Raw genomic sequence first — 20453 nt, 5'->3', positions numbered from 1 at the left:
TCCCAGATGGACTCTGTTGATTGATTGGTTGATTGGAAACTTTTTCAGAATGGGTGCAATACAGTACGGCTCAATACACACGATTGTTAAGGGGATGCAGACCAGGGACAGACTTTCGTCTTGTTTACATCAGGGTCCCCCATTTTCGGTTCATCAGGACATACATGGCATGCAGTTGGTAAGAGTATTCGAGTTAGGTTGCCCTTATGGTGGGCTTGAGGCAGTGGTGGTATTAAAATGGTGTTTACTTTACGGAAGGATAAGTTAATATTCATGGTCGTTTGGGAACTCCTCTTCCGTATGTATGTCTCTCCCCCCCTCTGTCTCTCCTTGTGTTTCTCCCTGTGTCTCTCCTTCTCTCCCTCCCTTCATTTCTCCACGTGCGCCCCCCTTCGATGCCTTGCCTTCAAATGGATTGTGGGTACGTTACGGACCGTTTCTAGTTGGGGTCCCTCCAACCCCCAGACTGGCCCTCTTGAGTGTGGCGTGTGTGTTTGGGCTGGGGGCAAGGAGTTGGAGCATTTGTTATAAGGGAGATGGGTTTTACATTAGGTTGGTTTTGGTTAGAGACGGTTGTGGCGTGTTTTTTGTTTTTCATTTTAGGGAAGGTGCCAGTCCCCTGGTTTCCCCCTTCGGTTGGGGTCCTTGGAAGCAGGGTTGGCTTTGCGTCTTGTTGTGTGTTATTGGTTCGGTGGTTGTTTTAAACTACGTAGCTGTTATGTATGTGAAATAGGTGCCGGTACAGGTGATGGTTCGACGGGTTGTGATGTTCCTTGGAAGGGGGCTTGGGGTGTTTTCATTCAGGTTCGAAACTGAGGGAAGATGCTTTGGGCTGTGAAATGACGGGTCTCGGTGGATTCAGGGATCATGGCAAAGGTTGCGGTGGGTATAGTACTGGGGTTCATGAATTTAATAACGTGGACAACTGGGCTATGTAACGGTCAGGGGTTTAGTGACCTAAGTTGCTAAAGATACATTTTTTTCCCGTGATAGTGGTTGGAAGCAGTGACGCCACCAAAAGGTTTTTTTTTTGGTGGTGTGAGGGGGTATGTGTGGAAATATAATGTAGAATGGTGTTGTATGAAGAATGTGATGAAGGCGTGAGATGTAAATGTGGTGAGAAATGTAGGAAGAAGTATAGTTTTTGATTTTCATAGTAGAAAGCAAGTAGGGAAGTTAATATTACATTTATACATAGTTAATACGCGGAGCAGTCATTTAAAGTATAAATTATGACAATTTCAACAAGGCAAAAAGAAATTGGAACAGATGGCTAACCAAGTTTACCATTTGTTAGAATTGATAGGTTGTGTGGAACTTAATGATTATGTTCCCCAGAGAACCAAAGGTGAAGGGAACACACAAAGGATTGGAACCTCCAGTTTCCGGTTGGACAAACGGACAAAAACAAGTAAAGCCGTATCGTTATATTCAAGTAGATCACACCGAATCTCTCTAGAAGAATTAGTATAGGAATGCCCGACATTTCCAATGCATAAATATTGAGGAAATGACAAGGGAAATGCCACTGTATTAAGTGTTATGTTTTTGCTTTCTTTTTGCACAGGCTCGGCGAGGACTAGGGCTCTGGCGATTTCAATACCAATTGGGGAAATGGCTATATGAGCCTTGGTATAAGTATGAATGATAAGCCAGTTATCAATCCTTGTCTGCACAGTAAAAATTTGACAGTGTGAGTGTTTTAACTCAAGTAAGTAGAAGTAGTGGAAGACAGAGAAACTTGTTTTTTCAAACGGTGATTACAAGAGTGTGTTGAAAGTGGAATGAATGACAGTAACATAGGAAGTTCACTTTAGTGGGACATTTGATAGGAACAACTGAAGCGTTAAATGCAGTAACAATAGGATAACAACAACAACGATATGGAGGAGGGCCTTAGTGATCGGGCCATTGGGGGGAGTAGGCCGAGGGCCTCTGCAGACATTTCCCAGATAGACTATACCAGTGATGATCTGATTGATTTGAATATGGACTTCTCTCATGTGACCAGTACGACAGAAGGACTTGGAATGATGACTTTGATTCCAACACAGGGGAGTGAACCAGTGACAACGGTGTTACTCCAACCAGAACCGATTCAAGCTGGAGTGTCCATTGCAGGCGACTGCGGTTTAACCAAGGGGCAGAAAAAGAGACTGAGGTTACAGCCGTCCCACGAAGTCCACTCTGGCCGGATGGCTGGTACAGAGACCAACAGCAGGTATGGAACTATACATGAACAGTTTCTACAGCCCACCTGTTTCCCATGTCCAGTCGTCCCTCGAGACCAAAGCCGGGATGAGAGGCGTGGGCCGGTGACGAGGAGCCAGCCAGCGGGGGCCAGGGGAGAGGTAGAGAGGATGACGTGCCTCTCTCCAGAAAGACAAAGAGCATTCACGGAAGCGTCCGAAAGACATGAGACAGTCCGTAGAAAACTGGTGGAGAAGCAGCTGGCGGTTGACCAAGTCACACGCGAGAGGGAGGTGCTAGAACAAGAGCTGGCGAAACAGACTGTGATCAGGAGTGATGTAATTTTGGAAATCATGTTTCGTACTGCAGAACAAGGACTCAGTGAACAAGAGAAGTCACCTGCCCTGTTACCTGAACAGGGAGCGGAGCAGCGAGGGAATGATGACAGCCGCAGGGGGGGTGAGTTTCCAGGCCCCTCCCAACAACAAAAGGCCCAAGGTGCGGCGGCTGGGAAGAACAGGTATGTCCCTCTCTCATCCAGACAACAGAACTGGCAGCCCCAAGGAGGGAATGGACGACAAAGAGGGGGACCGCTTGGATGGCCGGCATCAACTGAGTGCTGGAATTGTGGAGAAATCGGCCATCTCGCTCGATCATGTGGCAAAGGGTGGCGGGCTCAGCCAGAGTCCAATAGAAAGCAAGCGTCCATCAGAAAACAGAGTTGCTGGACATGTGGAAAGTTGGGACATTTTCAGAAGGGGTGTAAAGAGGGTGTGTCTGCAAAGGCCATAGGTTGAATAAGAACGAGGCAGGAATGCACAAGCGAAGCTAATAGTGCTCGGGAAAATAGAGTTATTAATAAGTTAAAATGGGAAAAAGGACTGATTGGAATAAAAATAGAATAAAAAATATATAGAAGCGTTGGTACATTAGATTATGAGTGGAAGCGACTAAGATGGATGTGCAACTAACAGGGAGAGATGAAATGACTGACAGATGCATGAGCCAATCGTACTAACAGTTAATTAATAGACCAATCATGGGTTTTCCTTTTTGCTACAGTGTGTCTGATCAACTCTTGCTGTGGCAGTGAGGAAAACGTAAGGGAGAATGGTATGGTGGACGATTTTTGGTATCTCCCACCTGTGCAGCCTGGCCCGGCTGCACAGATTGGAGAGAGAGAGAAAAATGGTCACCGCAATGGCTCTTGTGGTCATGTGAACTCTGACCCAGACGGTGTCAGAGAAGGGTTAAACAGTTGATATTAGACATAATATTAAACAGAGTTAATAACAAAGGACTATTTTAGTAGTGATTATACATACTTGATCCAAGGGTGGTCAAGGAGACTTTAAAAAAAAAAAAAAAAAAAAAAAAAAAAAAAAAAATTAATTTCTTTACTTCATTTCTTTTTAATTTTTAATTTTTATTTCTTAGTGATTATGCGGGGGTATTTATGCCTCTAGCTGATAGTTTAGTTCTGTTGATGAGTGTGTTGCATGAAGGCACTCACGAATTTTTGTTTATGGTTGTTTGCAATTTTCTTTGTTTTTGTTTGACACTCTATTTTTTTTAGGAACTGGCTGGCTGGGAGGGATCTCTCGCCGGTCAGGGATAGCAGGTGGTGGTGACACAGCGGGACTGGTAGGAATGTCTAATATGATGGGCTGGAAACTAAGGGTGGACGGGAGCTGGTTCATGATTTAGTTTTCCGCTCATTGAGAGTCCAGGAGTAATATCTGGGGAGTTGTGTCACGTTTTTGGGTTTGGTAAGTGTTGGGCGAACGTGTTTCTCTGTTTATAGGTAAGCTCTGTAGGTTTTGGTCGCCATTGGCCAAATAGTTTACAAGTAGGGTGCAGACGTGTGAAATTGATAATTGGCTTATGGGAGGCTCTGCACCGGCTTGTTGAAGGCTGGCAGAGTGTGTGGGATGTGTGTTTAAAGGGACTGTGGTTTGTTACCATGCACATAGGTTCTGTTGGTGGTTGGCCTCGTCTAGAGCTGGCTGTCCGGACCGAGGAGGCTGTCTGGAAACAAGGTATTGATAGTGTAATAAATGGTTATTCCACTTTCAAGGGTGGAGTGGTGATTGTGTTGAACTTGAGGTATTTGATCTAGTAAGATAGTACAGCACAAAAATGAATGAGACAAAGGTGATTTGATTGAATATTAACAATTGAAGCTGTGGAATATATAGATAACGAATTTGGAAAAAGAGTGTTGTCAAATACAGAACAGTAAAGATGTATCTGTGCGGAAAAGAGAACTTCCAATCCATTGTGTGTTTGTAAATAACAATCCAAAATGCAAAAAAGGACAGAGGGAAAATCGTTTCCTTCTGTGGAAAATCGGAGCAGTACCAAAAACTGTATACAACAAAGAAGAGGCTGTGGTTAGCACAAAATACAACAAGAAGAAAACAGTCAAAACGAGGTAGCCGTAAAGACCTCAGGAGGTTTAAACAGGGATAACTGACAGGGATGAAAGCGAAGAATAATTGAGGCCTCAGTGGTCTTTTCAAGGAGAAGAGATGATTTATGTTTGCTTGTTTGAATCTCCCTCAATGTTTAGAGTGTTAATCTTTTGGGTAGGATGTATTAATCTTTTCTTGCAGAGTCAATTACACAAAACAGACACATTGAAGCTAAGTAAACATGGATAAAATAGTCTAAACAAAAAAAACTGTTATTGAAAGAGTGTTTCCTTGTAAAAACAGGAACAGCTTTCTTAGTCTAAAGTCATAGTAATAACTGATATTGTGTGTGACTGGGGAAGAAGCCAACGGAAAGAGTGAATGATGATTTTGTAACTGTACAGACGGAAATGGGTTTGGTAGTTCGATTTGTGTAAATTTTGGATTTTTTGAATTTTTTGAAAATATTAGCAAAAATGATAATTATGGTTTAACATATTTAATTTAGAACATATTGGTGCTATATAGTGGGTTATGAAACCCACTAAGGGTGGATTGTCGTATATTTATCTAAATAAAACCTGTAAATTAAACAATAGAAATTATGCACATATATGAAATAGCAAAGAACTAGGTTATTTTCTCTTAGAAAAATAGAGACTCACAGCCATGCCAAATCACCTGTTAGGTTAACCATACATTTGAGTCAACAAGAAGGCTGTTAACTGGCCTCAGTCGAAATGGATCAAAATGACCCATATAAGCATTACGGAAAGGATTAAAATCATCTAGCGGTTGATGGAAAAAGCCACAGGAGAACTCAGTCAAAAAGCTAACAGTGCACCCCTTCAGCCTTCACTTAGCAGTTATAGGAAAGGCCCAGAGTGCCATAAAAATAAGAACAGATCAAATGGCAAACATATGACACATCTTCCTCCACAACGAACAGGGATGGTGCGCCAAATAACTAAACTTTTAAGTCAAGAAGTGACGGCCTGAAGGCCAACATCCGAGTTCTGTTTACTTTAGCTAAGCAGACCAAACAGGCCATTCTGTGATACCCACTGTTAAGTTGAGTGGGTACTATATTTCCATCTGTATGAGGGTCGCATTCAAGGACACTTGGGTAAATCATTCTAAAAGGAAACTAGTTCATATCCCCTCTGTAAGGTCACCTTGTAACGCTGTTTCGCAAGACCCAAATCACTGAGAGGGGAGACCTTCTAGCCAATAGGAAAGCAGGCTCTCTGGGGTGACGGCACTGGATGGGGCAAGGGTGGGGGGGGGTTCTCTCTTCTCTATAAAACCTACAGGTTGAATGATGGAGGTCACACAGAGACACGGAGACACCGAGACGCAGAGAGACACGCAGGGAGAACGGAAAAGCAGAGACGGAGAATCCACCCCACCAGTTCGAGAATAAGAGACGCCACTAAGAAGCCCTCCGGGAAGAGCTGATTAGAGATAGAAAATAATTGATGCTGTGAACCAGATAATTTAAGCTGTTGGATATTCCAATAAAACAACGGTCAGAACCGTTTTCACCCGCAGCACTGTCTCCGCCTCCACGTGATTTCCAAAGGACCACATTTGAATGAACTGTTACTTTAACGGGAAACACAACGAGCAGAGTAAGCTATTCCACTATACATTAGAGAAAGATCATATAGCTATAACATAGAATCATTGAGAAGATACATTACTTGCCTCCCACAAGCCGGCTGCAATGTGGACTAAGTCATACATAGCACAAGTCCCCTCCGGTACTTGAGGTAACAGCAGTCGCATCTTTTCACCTGCGCAGCTCGATCTCTCAGTGGCGAGGAGTAACGCGTGGGAGGCTCACGCTGCCCCCGACACTTCCTGATTCTACTGCGCAGGCGCACCAACCGACCTGTAGGAGTCGCTGTCCACAACGCCCGATCCCCACCCATCAGTTTCCCACCCCCTAATACGGCCAATGTGTATTAGTATGAACGACCAGCTAAACTGAAAGCAAATGTGGAGCGCTGGGCTCGAACAGGCAAGCCCAGCGTCTCCAGATTTCGTGGCGAGCGCCTTGCCCACTACGCCACGTAGCCGCCCGATTCAAAGACTATTTTAATAGCTTTCTTTGAATACAGTTTCTCTCCTGTGAAATACAAATGTTCAACAAAACCATCAACATTGACTCAGCTAGACCTTTCTTATATCCACGGCGCTAAGATTGAAGATGTTTCACTCCATAGATTAATTTATTTTAATGCTTTAAATAATTTTAATTAATCTCCAAAGTTAAAGCAGTCGGGACACAGGGTGGTTTCAACATCAGTCTCTTGATAAATATATGAGTGACGTGATAAATAGTGCCTTGGTCCATCCTAACTTAAATCTCTGTCTAAATGCAAAGACATACATTTGGTTATTTTGACCAAATATTACAACAAAACAAGAGAAAATGGCATGTTCATGACTGCCTCCTACTGGATATCTGGGGTAAATACAACCCTTTTTCTGAGCACTTTCCAAAGATGTCCAAAGTAGGCACTGTTTCACCAACAGATTACGTTACTGAAATTGTCACTGAACGTGAACGGTGCAAAACTGATACACAAATTAAAATTGTGAACGGGAACCATTTAACAGTTTGTTAGTACATTACATTTACTGCTGATGAGCACTGCCACTAGTTAAACACCACAAATTTGGTTAAATAGGTGCATCTGTACTCTGTATTTTATCCATGCCTTTGGTGTCATTTGATTACGATTGTAATTGATTATTCAGGAAAGACGTAGTTAATTAGATATTTGTTTATAATTCGGTTTCATTCAAATTCCTAAAAAGTAATTTGCTACTAACTGAAAAAAAAAAAGTATATTTCCCAACATTCTCCAAGTCAACTTCCTGTTTGTGTCTCGAAGACACTCTGACACTCACGAGACCGCCGCCATCTTGGTATTGGGGGAAACAAACAGATTTCTACAATCAATTTTTTTTTTATCCACTTTTTTCTCCCATTTTCTATATTTTTCTCCCATCCCAATTTCGTATCATCCAATTCAACCCTCCCCTGTCACGAACGCTGTTTCTTGCCTCCCACAAGCCGGCTGCAATGTGGACTAAGTCATACATAGCACAAGTCCCCTCCGGTACTTGAGGTAACAGCAGTCGCATCTTTTCACCTGCGCAGCTCGATCTCTCAGTGGCGAGGAGTAACGCGTGGGAGGCTCACGCTGCCCCCGACACTTCCTGATTCTACTGCGCAGGCGCACCAACCGACCTGTAGGAGTCGCTGTCCACAACGCCCGATCCCCACCCATCAGTTTCCCACCCCCTAATACGGCCAATGTGTATTAGTATGAACGACCAGCTAAACTGAAAGCAATGTGGAGCGCTGGGCCCAGCGTCTCCGCATTCGTGGCGAGCGCCTTGCCCACTACGCCACGTAGCCGCCCTTCTACAATCAAATGTATGCGTTGAGCTCCGTTTTTATTACATATTTTATCACATTCTTGTTCATTTCATATAATTTGTTTTGCAAATATTGAGGTCAACATGGCATTTCTAAGTGCATGTTTCCCCTAAGCCATAGACATGCACTTAGACAGAAAGTTTGATTGATTGATTGAACATTTTATTAACAGATTGCAGTATGGGTACAATACAGTACGGCTCAATACACACAATTGTTAAGGGGATGCAGACCAGAGAAATACTTTCGTCTTGTTTACATCAGGGTCCCCCATTTTCAATTCATCATAACATGATGCGCTCAGGAAGGCCATCAATGGACGGGAGCAGGAACTTGGTCTCACAATAACCCCAAGGAGATCGAGACGACACCCCGCCATAGTCCTAACAGACCTTGACTACGCGGACGAATCAAATCAAGCTCAACTTCTTTCATGCAACAGTTGAGTCTGTCCTTTTGTATGGCAGTGAATGCTGGACCTTGAAGCCCACCCTGCAGAAGTCCTTGGATGGGTGCTACACCAGAATGATGCGTGTGGTGCTCAACATCAACAGGGATGAGCATGTCACTAATGCAAACTTGTATGGGGGGGTGCTAAAGGTGAGCGATAAAGTGGCAGTCAGGAGAATGAGGCTGGCAGGTCACTGCCAGAGACACCATGAGATGCCAACCAGCAAACTTGTACTGTGGGAACCAACACACGGGCATCGATCACGAGGACGTCCCACGTTAACCTATGTGGACGTACTCAGGAGAGATGTGGGAACAGAAAGCACCGGCGAGCTAGCCAGATGCATGGAGGATCGGGATGACTGGAAGCACCGATGGAGGGCCCGTCCGAGGACGACCTAGATAGATAACATGACATACAGATAGACAATACTGCTACATCTATACATTTATGACATACCAGATCTATTCCCACGGGATAATAAAAGTATTTCTATTCTATTCTACAAATACAGTATTGTTTGTGAGTGATACAAAAAGAGTCTAAAGAAGAGAGTATATACATTTGACGAAGAAAAAGTTGACTTCGAGAATATTGTATGCTTGTTCACGCCTCTCCTTAGTCCCCTCTGTCAAGGCAGGTCACATGTGCATTTTTTTTTGTTATCTCTGGGCCGACGTGATGGAGTGAGGGAGAGACACGTCAGCCAAACACAGGTTATGCATTCGGACCTAGATTTTGTGGGAAAATGCACAGATGCCATGTTTAGGATGGGCCAGCAAGTGAATACGCCTACGGGCAGAGGACAGGATAAGATTGAGGGCTATAGGAGGAACTCGGGAGCTATTCTCTCTCTACTTCCTGCTATTCTTCATCATATTCCACGTCTTCTCATTGATTATGACAAAATTATGTCAATCAATTCATTATGATGAATTGAAAATGGGGGACCCTGATGTAAACAAGACGAAAGTCTTTCTCTGGTCTGCATCCCCTTAACAATTGTGTGTATTGAGCCGTACTGTATTGTACCCATTCTAGGGGTGTAACGATGCATAGATTAATCGAAATGCATCGATTCTAATGTGACAATTCAACTGCATGCGGTCAGGCAAGCGATACCGGAGTCTTATGGCAAGCACAGAGAGACTCAGAAGGAGCTTCTATCCCCAGGCCATCAGGATGCTCAAAGAACAATTAACAATAAGCTCAATGAACAATGAACAATAAGCAAACCATCAACACACCCACAGCGCACATACACTCACTTACATAAACAACACACTGTAGCACCCACTTTAGACACACTTTATATTTATATTAATGGTAAGGAAATTGCACATCATTCTCATTCCTTATTGCACCTCACCACTACAAGGTGGCACCACAAGCTAAGCTATACCTCACCTTTTTTGTACCAGTTGTATATACTGTATATAGATATACATCATAGCCCCTTTCGTGACTGCGGTTTGCAAGCCTGGGGCTTTTGTGACCGCAGTCACTTGTTTATGGGACGCGACCACTTTAGAAAATACCAAACCAGTGTGATCGCGTGGATGACGTTGTGTCAAAAATATATCAGATATGAATTTCAAAGATACCCAGCGTACAATATGGGTTTAACACAGCTTTACAGTGTGGTCTGGAAGCTCGGAGTTGCTAATAAACAGTTTAAAACATTGTTAGGAAAAAAAAGTGGTACTCACAACGAACTTTGGCAAGATGGCGTCTTCTTCTTCTGCAACTTTTTTTGTCGCAGTGATTGCTGGACGCACCAGGCATAAAAAGTTGGTTCACGCTTGGTTGGTATTTTCTAAAGTGGTCGCGTCCCATAAACAAGTGACTGCGGTCACAAAAGCCCCAGGCTTGCAAACCGCAGTCACGAAAGGGGCTATGATATACACTGAACAATTGTGTTGTTTACACTTGTTACGTAGGCCTACTTGACTTTCTATACTTATACTTGTTTTATACTATCTTGTTATTATCTAGCACTCTCAGGAGCAACACAGAAAGAAACATTTCATGCAAAGTATTCTGTATGACAACTCATAAAGAAACTTGAACTTGCATCTTGAAAATGTTAGAATCGATCATAATGGAAAAATGTATCTAAATAGAACTCCATGTTTTTTTTTGTGTGTAGTTTTTATTTACCTATAGTCCATTCATGCGGAGTGAATCAGTTCCCCCAGCCACATTTTTGTATTAATTTTTTTTGGGGAATTAACTGATAGAAAATGAATCGAATCGTGGTCAAAGAAGAGATTTCATGATGCATTGAATCGTTGCCTGAATAATCGTAATCGAAATTAATCATTGTGAGGTCGCATCGTACACCCCTAACCCATTCTGCATAACAGTTTCAATCAATCATTAATGCCTGTGTGAATTGATACATGTACCACCTCACGTGACGCAAGTATGATTTTTGATCTTTTCAATACATTGATTTATAGTAAAAAAAAAAGTATCATTATCAGCAGTACTGGTCCTGTATTTACTTGGTATCGGATAGCAAATTTTGCAGTATCGCCCTCTTGTGTTCAAAAGGTGTATTATACTGAATATGAATTTTAATGAGATGTAAATTTATTCAAATAAAACAACCGCCATTGGCCTGCCGTCAGCCTATGTGCAACGTTTCATTAGATTATCTGCACACAAACAGACACACACCCAACCAAAGGCTGCGATAACAATCAAAATAAATAAAAAACAAACCAGTCAAATTTTATTTTTTTATTAGAAAAGACAGTAATCGAGAACCCCAAATTTTCACTCCATCAATATCATACCCTACATACATACCATCCCTATTCAGTTTCCAAGTTCCGTTCTCTCTCTCTCTCCCCAGAGAGCTCATTATGTGGCAGGCATCTGGCCAGCATTCAAATCGTATAGAACAGTTTATGGCAACACAACAAACTCCTGGGTGGGTGTGGGGGGGGGAATGGCATGATCGATCTTAAATCTCTCAACTCCTTCCTTGGTTCCTTGCATCCTACCTCCTCCGTCCATGACGGGAGGATCCTTTCCTTAAAGCATCTTCATCCGTTTACGCTCAAAGTCTCGGCGCTCTCTCTGTAACTGTTCCAACGTGTGGAGTCTGGACGATTGGGACTCGGCCCCCAGGAGAGGATGGCTCGTTATGAGAGGAAGCCAGGAGACCGAGGCAGGAGATTTAAGCCTTACATTCTTATTCACACAAAAACAAGAAAATGTTTGAACTAATGTCCATTCTCATACATACACTTAGTCTCAAACAGATATATATTTATATACATATTCCACCTTTTCCCCCCCAGAGTAAAATTGGATTTACTTAAATAAAAGGAATTCTAACTGTATCCATTGTAACCACTACCTAGCCTCATCATCCCCATTGGTCATCCAGACGTGTTCAAAAAAAGGTCAGAGTGGAATGAGCCAATGGGATGTGTCGTCCCGGGCAGCGACAGAAACACCAGATTTTGAAGACGATGAAGTGATGAAATAAAGGAGAAAGCCAGCGGTTTGTTGCAGCCAAGGTTCAATAATAATGCAGACGACCAGGTATCATTCTCCAGTTCCTTCTAATCCCACCATGTCCGCACGCGACTAACGGTGCATTTGGTCGGCCCTCATCATCTGGTAAAGTCGTAAATGTATCATGTGACCAACCAATCAGACGCAAGGCAGCAGATTATTCAACCTCTTTCTTTCTTGATGCAGGTTGGTTTGATAAACTTTTAGAAATCCCAGGAATGTCACCATCATATTCCTGACGATGTCCAACGATACTGCCGTGTTGATAATAAAGTATGTTTGCACCACGAAAAGGTGAAAGGTCACAGAGATACATCACGACTCTGGTATCGTGCAACTTGTCCTCAATTTACCACTCGGGTCAGCTGTTCGAATGCAACCTTCTGGTGGTAAACAAGGACATGTCCGACTTCACGAGTTGACGAGGACCGTCCCCGACCCCAGCTACCAGTTCTAGTCTCTGACGGAGAGAACGCAAGACCGTCTACGTCGACCACGTGGCTTGTTGCGTTTCATGGTATTCGGAGCTCTGCGAGATAAGACGAGCACAGCGGATACCAAAAAAACTGACTTGACGCCATTAACAGGCCAGTGGGCCACTGGGCCTCTTCTTGTACTGCACTTCTACTACCTGAAACCCACCAATCGAATTGACGGAAACACAGAAAGGCGGAGCCAAAGCCTCAAATGACAACGTGGACAAAAACAAAGAAAAAAGAAATCTATCTCAACAGTTTGCAGAACAGAATGCAAATAAACAGATATTCTCAGACAATTAAGTTACAAAGAGATAGCAGGTATATTGTAGGGATTGGAGCAACATACATACACATTATTATTCATAGTTTTTACTGCCAAAACACAGTATATATGGTGAGAATGACTAACAACGCAGCTCGTCGCTCAGGACCACCACACCCCCTCCCAAGCCCGCCAGTCCTCCATCGCCATTGGAGTCTCCATGACAACCAAGTGCAAAGGTCAAAGGGTGAAAGTCCTACTGCTTCCCCTCCTTCTTCTCTCCCTCCGAGGAGCCACTGCTGCTGTCGCTGCTGCCACTGCTGCCGCCACCGCTGGCACCTTCTCTCTCTGCCGCCATCTAGAGGAGGGGAGGGAGAATGATGAGATCAAAATGTACAAACTAAACTAAATACACTTTAGGCCGTCTGGTTAAAATGTCCACACTGATACTAAACAAAGACAATGGGTCTCATTCTCCAAGGACTTACGACAAAAAGGGCTTTCTCTTAGGGCCATTTGAGACCTTTTCTGGCAGATTTTGGGATTCACCAACAGTCCCAATAAAACATATAATTAATATTATATTATAATATATAGTCTATATTCAGGTCTTGCCTTGAAAAGGTCTCAAATGGCCCTAAGAGAAAGCCCTTTTTGTCATAAGTCCGTTGGAGAATGAGACCCAATGTCCACAGTGATACTAAACAAAGACAATGTCCAGACTGAGGATTAGAAATACAAAAAAAAGTTCTCAAAATATTTCATAATCCATAGTTCTGTACAAAACAGACATGCCACCAAAAAGTGTAGGGTGAAGAAAACAGACTTATTGTACTGGTACCTTCTTGTAGGCCATCTCAAACACCAGCCCCTTTCGTGACTGTGATGCACCGAGTGAAGCCACAGTCACTTGCTCCTCGATAGGAAACCAACGTATGTTGACCATGAAGGACTGGTTCTGACCCGAACGGCTCGTTATACAAGTATCACAGTACTCACAGTTGCACGAGGGTTTCGGACAGAGATACGGGATGGTTTGAAAGCTCGGCGTTGCTAATAAACATTTTAAATATCGTTTATAAACTGCTCAAAACGGCATTATTTCCGGCGTTGGGTGCATGATGCGCATGCGCTGTGATCACACACCAGGCAGCCAACGCCGGAAATAATGCAGCGTTGACCAGTTTATAAACAATATTTAAAATGTTTATTAGCAACGCCGAGCTTTCAACCCATCCCGTATCTCTGTCCGAAACCCTCGTGCAACTGTGAGTACCTTTGAAATTTCTCTGTGATGCTTGTATAACGAGCGGTTCGGGCCAGAACCAATCCTTCATGGTCAACATACGTTGGTTTCCTATCGAGGAGCAAGTGACTGTGGCTTCACTCGGTGCATCACAGTCACGGAAGGGGCTACTCAAAGACCAGTTCTAACAGACGTATTGTACTGGTACCTTCTTGTAGGCCGTCTCAAACACCAGTTCTAACAGACTTATTGTACTGGTACCTTCTTGTAGGCCGTCTCAAACACCAGTTCTAACAGACTTATTGTACTGGTACCTTCTTGTAGACCGTCTCAAACACCTGTTCTAACAGACTTATTGTACTGGTACCTTCTTGTAGACCGTCTCAAACACCAGTTCTAACAGACTTATTGTACTGGTACCTTCTTGTAGACCGTCTCAAACACCAGTTCTAACAGACTTATTGTACTGGTACCTTCTTGTAGGCCGTCTCAAACACCTGTTCTAACAGACTTATTGTACTCCTACCTTCTTGTAGGCCGTCTCAAACACCTGTTCTAACAGACTTATTGTACTCCTACCTTCTTGTAGGCCATCTCAAAGAGCTTGAGGGACGCCTGCTGCAGGGTGGTGGCGGCCTGTTTGATGGTCTCTCCGGTCTCCGAGTCCTTGTTGGCCAGAAGATTCCTCACCTTGGAGATCTCCTCTTTCAATTTGTCACACTAGAGAGAGAAGAGAGGAGACAAGGAGAGGAGAGGAGAGAAGAGAGGAGAGAAGAGAGAGAGGACAGGAGGAAAGAGTATATGTTAATCTAATAACAGCAAGGAGTAACGGTCATTGCTATCCAGCACCAACATAACATAAGTCCTTTTCTGTAATGTGTCTTTAAGATGATATCGCTCAGCATCACTAATGTGTCTTTAAGATGGTATCTCTCAGCATCACTGTAATGTGTCTTTAAGATGATATCGCTCAGCATCACTGTAATGTGTCTTTAAGATGATATCGCTCAGCATCACTGTAATGTGTCTTTAAGATGATATCGCTCAGCATCACTGTAATGTGTCTTTAAGATGATATCTCTCAGCATCACTGTAATGTGTCTTTAAGATGATATTTCTCAGCATCACTGTAATGTGTCTTTAAGATGATATCTCTCAGCGTCACTGTAATGTGTCTTTAAGATGATATCTCTCAGCATCACTGTAATGTGTCTTTAAGATGATATCTCTCAGCATCACTGTAATGTGTCTTTAAGATGATATCTCTCAGCATCACTGTAATGTGTCTTTAAGATGATATCTCTCAGCGTCACTGTAATGTGTCTTTAAGATGGTATCTCTCAGCATCACTGTAATGTGTCTTTAAGATGATATCTCAGCATCACTGTAATGTGTCTTTAAGATGATATCTCAGCATCACTGTAATGCGTCTTTAAGATGATATCACTCAGCATCACTGTCATGTGTCTTTAAGATGATATTTCTCAGCGTCACTGTAATGTGTCTTTAAGATGATATCTCTCAGCATCACTGTAATGTGTCTTTAAGATGATATCTCTCAGCATCACTGTAATGTGTCTTTAAGATGATATCTCTCAGCGTCACTGTAATGTGTCTTTAAGATGATATCTCTCAGCATCACACACACATTAAACCCTCTGGTCAGTCAGTCTGTCAGGTAGCCAACCTGTGTTCAGTCAGTCTGTATCTAAACCCACATTAAACAGACAGGTCAGTCTGTCAGGTAGCGAACCTGTGTTCAGTCAGTCTGTATCTGAGACTGTGTTTACCTCTTCAGCAGGAAGCTGGTCTTTGAACTCCTCCATCTTGGATTCTGTGTCGTGGACGATGCTCTCTGCCATGTTGACAGCCTCCACGCCGTCCTACACACACACACAAACACCTTAGAGAACTCAACACATCACCGAATGTCACAGACTGTAAAACTACAGTCCAGCAGTGAACGATAGTTGTAGTTTGTAATGAATGAATGGTTTTATTTCTCAATATAAAATACAAAAATAACGATGAAAATATAAAATACTAAAATTATTTACTGTGTTAAAAAATAAATAAAAAAAAGTGGTGCTGGTTTGGTTTGATTGTGAGGATCGTTTCTCAAGGACCTTTACTCATATTTCTACAATACTCACAGCTATAACATTTTGAGATTGAGAAAGACAATTTCCATTGTACTGCTTACAATTCTGGACCATTTACCGTATATCATTGGTATCAGTTTATTTTCAAAGCCCTTATTGGTAAACACTGTTGGAACGGCATCCTGGAACCTATTCTACACGTTCAGATGACTGCTTGGTTCTCAGGGTTCCTCCAGTTTGCTGTCAACTAGAAACGTCTTTTTCCTTCGATGCTTCCAACACCTGGAACGTCCTCCGACTGAGGAGGACATTCTTCTCTCGCTGCATTTAAAAGTATGATCTCCGACCACCGTGTGTCGACTCATCTTAGCTGAATTATTATTGTTTATTCTTATTTGTTGTATCGTCGCTGTAAATGAGGGTAACCTCAGTGTCTGAAGAGTTGAAATAATGGTTTGAAATTAAATCAAATGAAATATTAAGCCCGGTCACAAGTGACGCTGCTACTTTATACTATGACCAAAAAGGCTTTGAAGTGTCAAAGCAGTAATTAATTATCAGAGAACAATCAAAGCTTCATTCTCCACACAATGATTTAATGCAGCAGGTAAAGGAGCCATGAGGTAAATGAATGCTGGATTATTATTTAGACCCAACATTTAACCTCACTATGGATTTCAATAGACAACCTTGGGACATTCATTGAAATTAAATACTTGTCGTTGAGCGTTTTAAAAAATATTCGAGAATTCAGGTCAACTGAGGTAAGACGTTTAATCAGAATCAGACTGAGGCGGGACACACACACAGCTCTGTGCGTACGTGTGATGATGACACATACCTTCCTCCTCCTGTCCTCCTCCGCGTACTTCTCCGCGTTCTTGATCATGTTCTCGATGTCGTCTTTACTGAGACCTCCTGAGGACTGGATCACGACTAGAGGAGAGAGGAGACATTCAGTCAGCTTCCGTTTCCTGCCTCGTTCACCGACCATGTGGCGCCGACAGCAAGCCGACCCCCCTTGATGGCCGAGTCCTGTCTCAGCACAGCAGCCCACGCTGTTCCTCATACCAGCTCCAAGACAAGGTCAATGGGGTCACGCTGACCGTGGCTTTAGTGAAATCTACTTTGTGTCCACCGTGGAGTAGATCGGTCAGCGTGGAGCTCGTCGTCCCCATCGACTTTGTTTGTGGCTAAATAGCTGCCAACGGTGTGGCTTGTGCAGAGAAAGGACTCTACTGATCAACAACATCTTTAATGTGTAAGAAATGGGGCTAGTGTTTAGAATATCACAATGACCCATTTAACACCAGCACAGCCATGGAGAAAATGTCACTGATTCAGCTGACCCAACAGCTTATGAGAAAAATAAACAGTGTAAACTATATAATTATCTCTTAATATAAAAATGTGAGGTTTACCACAGGTTTGAGTGACAAAAAAATAAAAAATAAAATAAAAAATTATAATAAAAAAAAATTGGATGGAAGAGCCACACATTGACGGGTAAAGAGCCACATGCGGCTCGCGAGCCATGGGTTGGCCACCCCTGCGCTAGACGCTCGCAAAGTGCTGTGACTTTCCACATATATATTCCATATATATATGTGGAATAACGTTCTAATTACATTTTCCTGAAGTCATTTTGAAATTTCAGAAACGGTGCTGCAGATAAAACGGGTACTTTTAGGAAAATTCATTGAGTGACAGTCAGAGCTGGAGCTCGACCGAGTGACGAGGACGCCTTAATTGAAAATGCCTGGGGGTCATGTGACCCCTTGTCGGCTGTGCTAGTGTTAACATACCACAAGTCCTCTACTTTACCTCCACACAGACTAGATCTTCACCTCCACACAGACTAATCTTCACCTCCACACAGACTAGATCTTCACCTCCACACAGACTAGATCTTCACCTCCACACAGACTAGATCTTCACCTCCACACAGACTAGATCTTTACCTCCACACAGACTAGATCTTTACCTCCACACAGACTAGATCTTTACCTCCACACAGACTAGATCTTTACCTCCACACAGACTAGATCTTTACCTCCACACAGACTAGATCTTTACCTCCACACAGACTAGCACCAAATCTCTGGTAAGCACCAGATGTATAGAGGCAGCAGTAATAAGGTTTATCTCTGCTGCTCAGTAATAATAAGGTAATAAAGCAGGAATAACAAGGTAATAAAGCAGTAATAAGGTAAAGCAGGAATAATAATAAACTACTGATAACACGGTAATAAAGCAGGAATAAAGCAGTAATAACAAGGTAACAAAGCAGTAATAACAAGGTAACAAAGCAGTAATAAGGTAATAAAGCAGTACTAACAAGGTAATAAAGCAGTAATAAAGCAGTAATAACAAGGTAATAAAGCTGTAATAACGCAGTAATAAAGCAGTAATAACAAGCTAATAAAGCAGTAATAAGGTAATAAAGCAGTAATAACAAGGTAATAAAGCAGTAATAACAAGGTAATAAAGCAGTAATAACAAGGTAATAAAGCAGTAATAACACGGTAATAAAGCTGTAATAAAGCAGTAATAACGCTGTAATAAAGCAGTAATAACGCGGTAATAAAGCAGTAATAACGCGGTAATAAAGCAGTAACAAGGTTTCTCACTCTGCTGCTCGCGCCCGGTGCCCTTGTCCTTGGCGGACACGTGGACGATGCCGTTGGCGTCGATGTCGAAGGTCACCTCGATCTGGGGGACCCCGCGGGGGGCAGGGGGGAGGCCCACCAGGGTGAACTGCCCCAGGACCTTGTTGTCCGTCGCCATCTCCCTCTCGCCCTGACACACCTTGATCTCCACCTGGGTCTGACCGTCAGCAGCTGTGGAGAACACCTGGAGGGGGAGGGGCGAGGGAGAGAGAGGGGGAGGGAGAGAGGGGGGAGGGAGAGAGGGGGGAGAGAGAGAGGGGGGAGGGAGAGAGAGAGAGAGAGGGAAAGATGGGAGGGAGAGGGGGGAGAGGGAGAGAGAGGGATGGAGGGAAAGAGAGAGGGTGGAGGGAGGTTAGTCATTGTTTTTCTAACTCTACCAACCAGTCAGTCAGACTCATTACACACACTCACTTCATTCACCTTTAACCCCTTCACTGCAGCATGACAGAAGGTTAACCCTTTACTATCACACAACTGACGGTCACCGTTTTTCCTGTTCCACCCTCTGTCCAACCCAATTTATTTCCCCATTGCCCATTTCTAAATTGTCTCATTTAAAACAAATAAAGCATTAACATTGGCATGGTGTACCTTTCTGTGCTTATCCATCCACAATCTATAGCTCAACATGAAAATATTCGCAATTAATCATAAAAAAATAATCGCGACATTTTATTTCAACCAAGTGAAAAAAGTAGTAGAACACGCTCACCTCACTAGACTTGACACTGGGTGCTGTAACCTCTGATATCATATATAAAAATAGGCAAACAATGTCCAGGCACGCACTCCAGGTTTTTCCAAATTTATTGGCAGCCTGTAATCATGACGTTTCGGTGTGAACACACCTTCAGAATGGCTTGCATGAAGGGTAAGTGACCCTAGTATATACAAGTCAAACAGGAAGTGACAACATAGGAAGTGACAACACATTCCCACAAGAGATCTGCAAAAAAGTACAAAATAACACTTACAAGCACAACCTTTTCAGAATTATGTAAATCAAAAAGAAGCGAGTAAATAAAAAAGAAACAGTAAATCACAAAGAGATATATCTATATATTTTTTTTTATACAGAGTAGGCCTACATCTTAAACTCTAAACAAAAACACCCATGACCCATATAAGTAGAGCCATATGAAATCCGTTTTATTATTTTCCAAATTCCATTTTATTTTTTCCCAAATTCCATTTTTTCCGTTTTAATATTTCAGAATTCTGTATTTTGCCTTTTATGCTCATTTTACCATCAGAAATAGTGTCTAATAAGTGGGAATGAATAAATGTCCACAATTGAATAAGATATAACAGTCCATTTAATGTTTTTAAGTGCTTCAACTCAGAAATACAGTTCAATTTTACACAATATTTTTCAATTAATATTGTGACAAAATAAAAATACATATTTCAAGTGTAAACAATAGATACAGCTAGCTACTACTGACATTATCACAATGACAATGTCAGTAACCTAGCTATATCTATTATATTGTGATGAAATATAGTAATGCATAATTTAGGCACCTTTAGTTTAGTTTATTTCGTTTATAAAGGACAGTGTATAATGGCAAACGTTTGCATTAAACAAATGGATGAGTGCACCAGATTTAGCAAGAAGCTATCATTTCCATCTATAGTCCTATGTACTGTAACGT

At 42.5% G+C, this 20453-nt stretch overlaps 1 protein-coding gene across 1 annotated transcript in view; it reads right to left on the bottom strand.

The window, feature by feature from the left end:
- Nucleotides 1–11239: 11239 nt before the first annotated feature.
- hspa9 (heat shock protein 9) overlaps nucleotides 11240–20453 on the bottom strand; it is a 33784-nt gene continuing 24570 nt past the window's right edge. Inside the window, exons 12-16 of the mRNA XM_084331865.1 lie at nucleotides 18760–18982; nucleotides 16971–17065; nucleotides 15818–15910; nucleotides 14607–14747; nucleotides 11240–13139 (exon numbers count right to left, since the gene is read on the bottom strand). Of these exons, the coding sequence (XP_084187991.1) occupies nucleotides 13038–13139; nucleotides 14607–14747; nucleotides 15818–15910; nucleotides 16971–17065; nucleotides 18760–18982 (654 nt within the window). The 3' untranslated portion in view covers nucleotides 11240–13037. The remainder of the gene's footprint in view (nucleotides 13140–14606; nucleotides 14748–15817; nucleotides 15911–16970; nucleotides 17066–18759; nucleotides 18983–20453) is intronic.

Source organism: Notolepis coatsorum, assembly GCF_963971535.1.
Source record: "Notolepis coatsorum genome assembly, chromosome: 16".
Classification (NCBI taxonomy): Eukaryota; Metazoa; Chordata; class Actinopteri; order Aulopiformes; family Paralepididae; genus Notolepis; species Notolepis coatsorum.
This window is presented reverse-complemented; position numbering and strand designations above follow the sequence as displayed.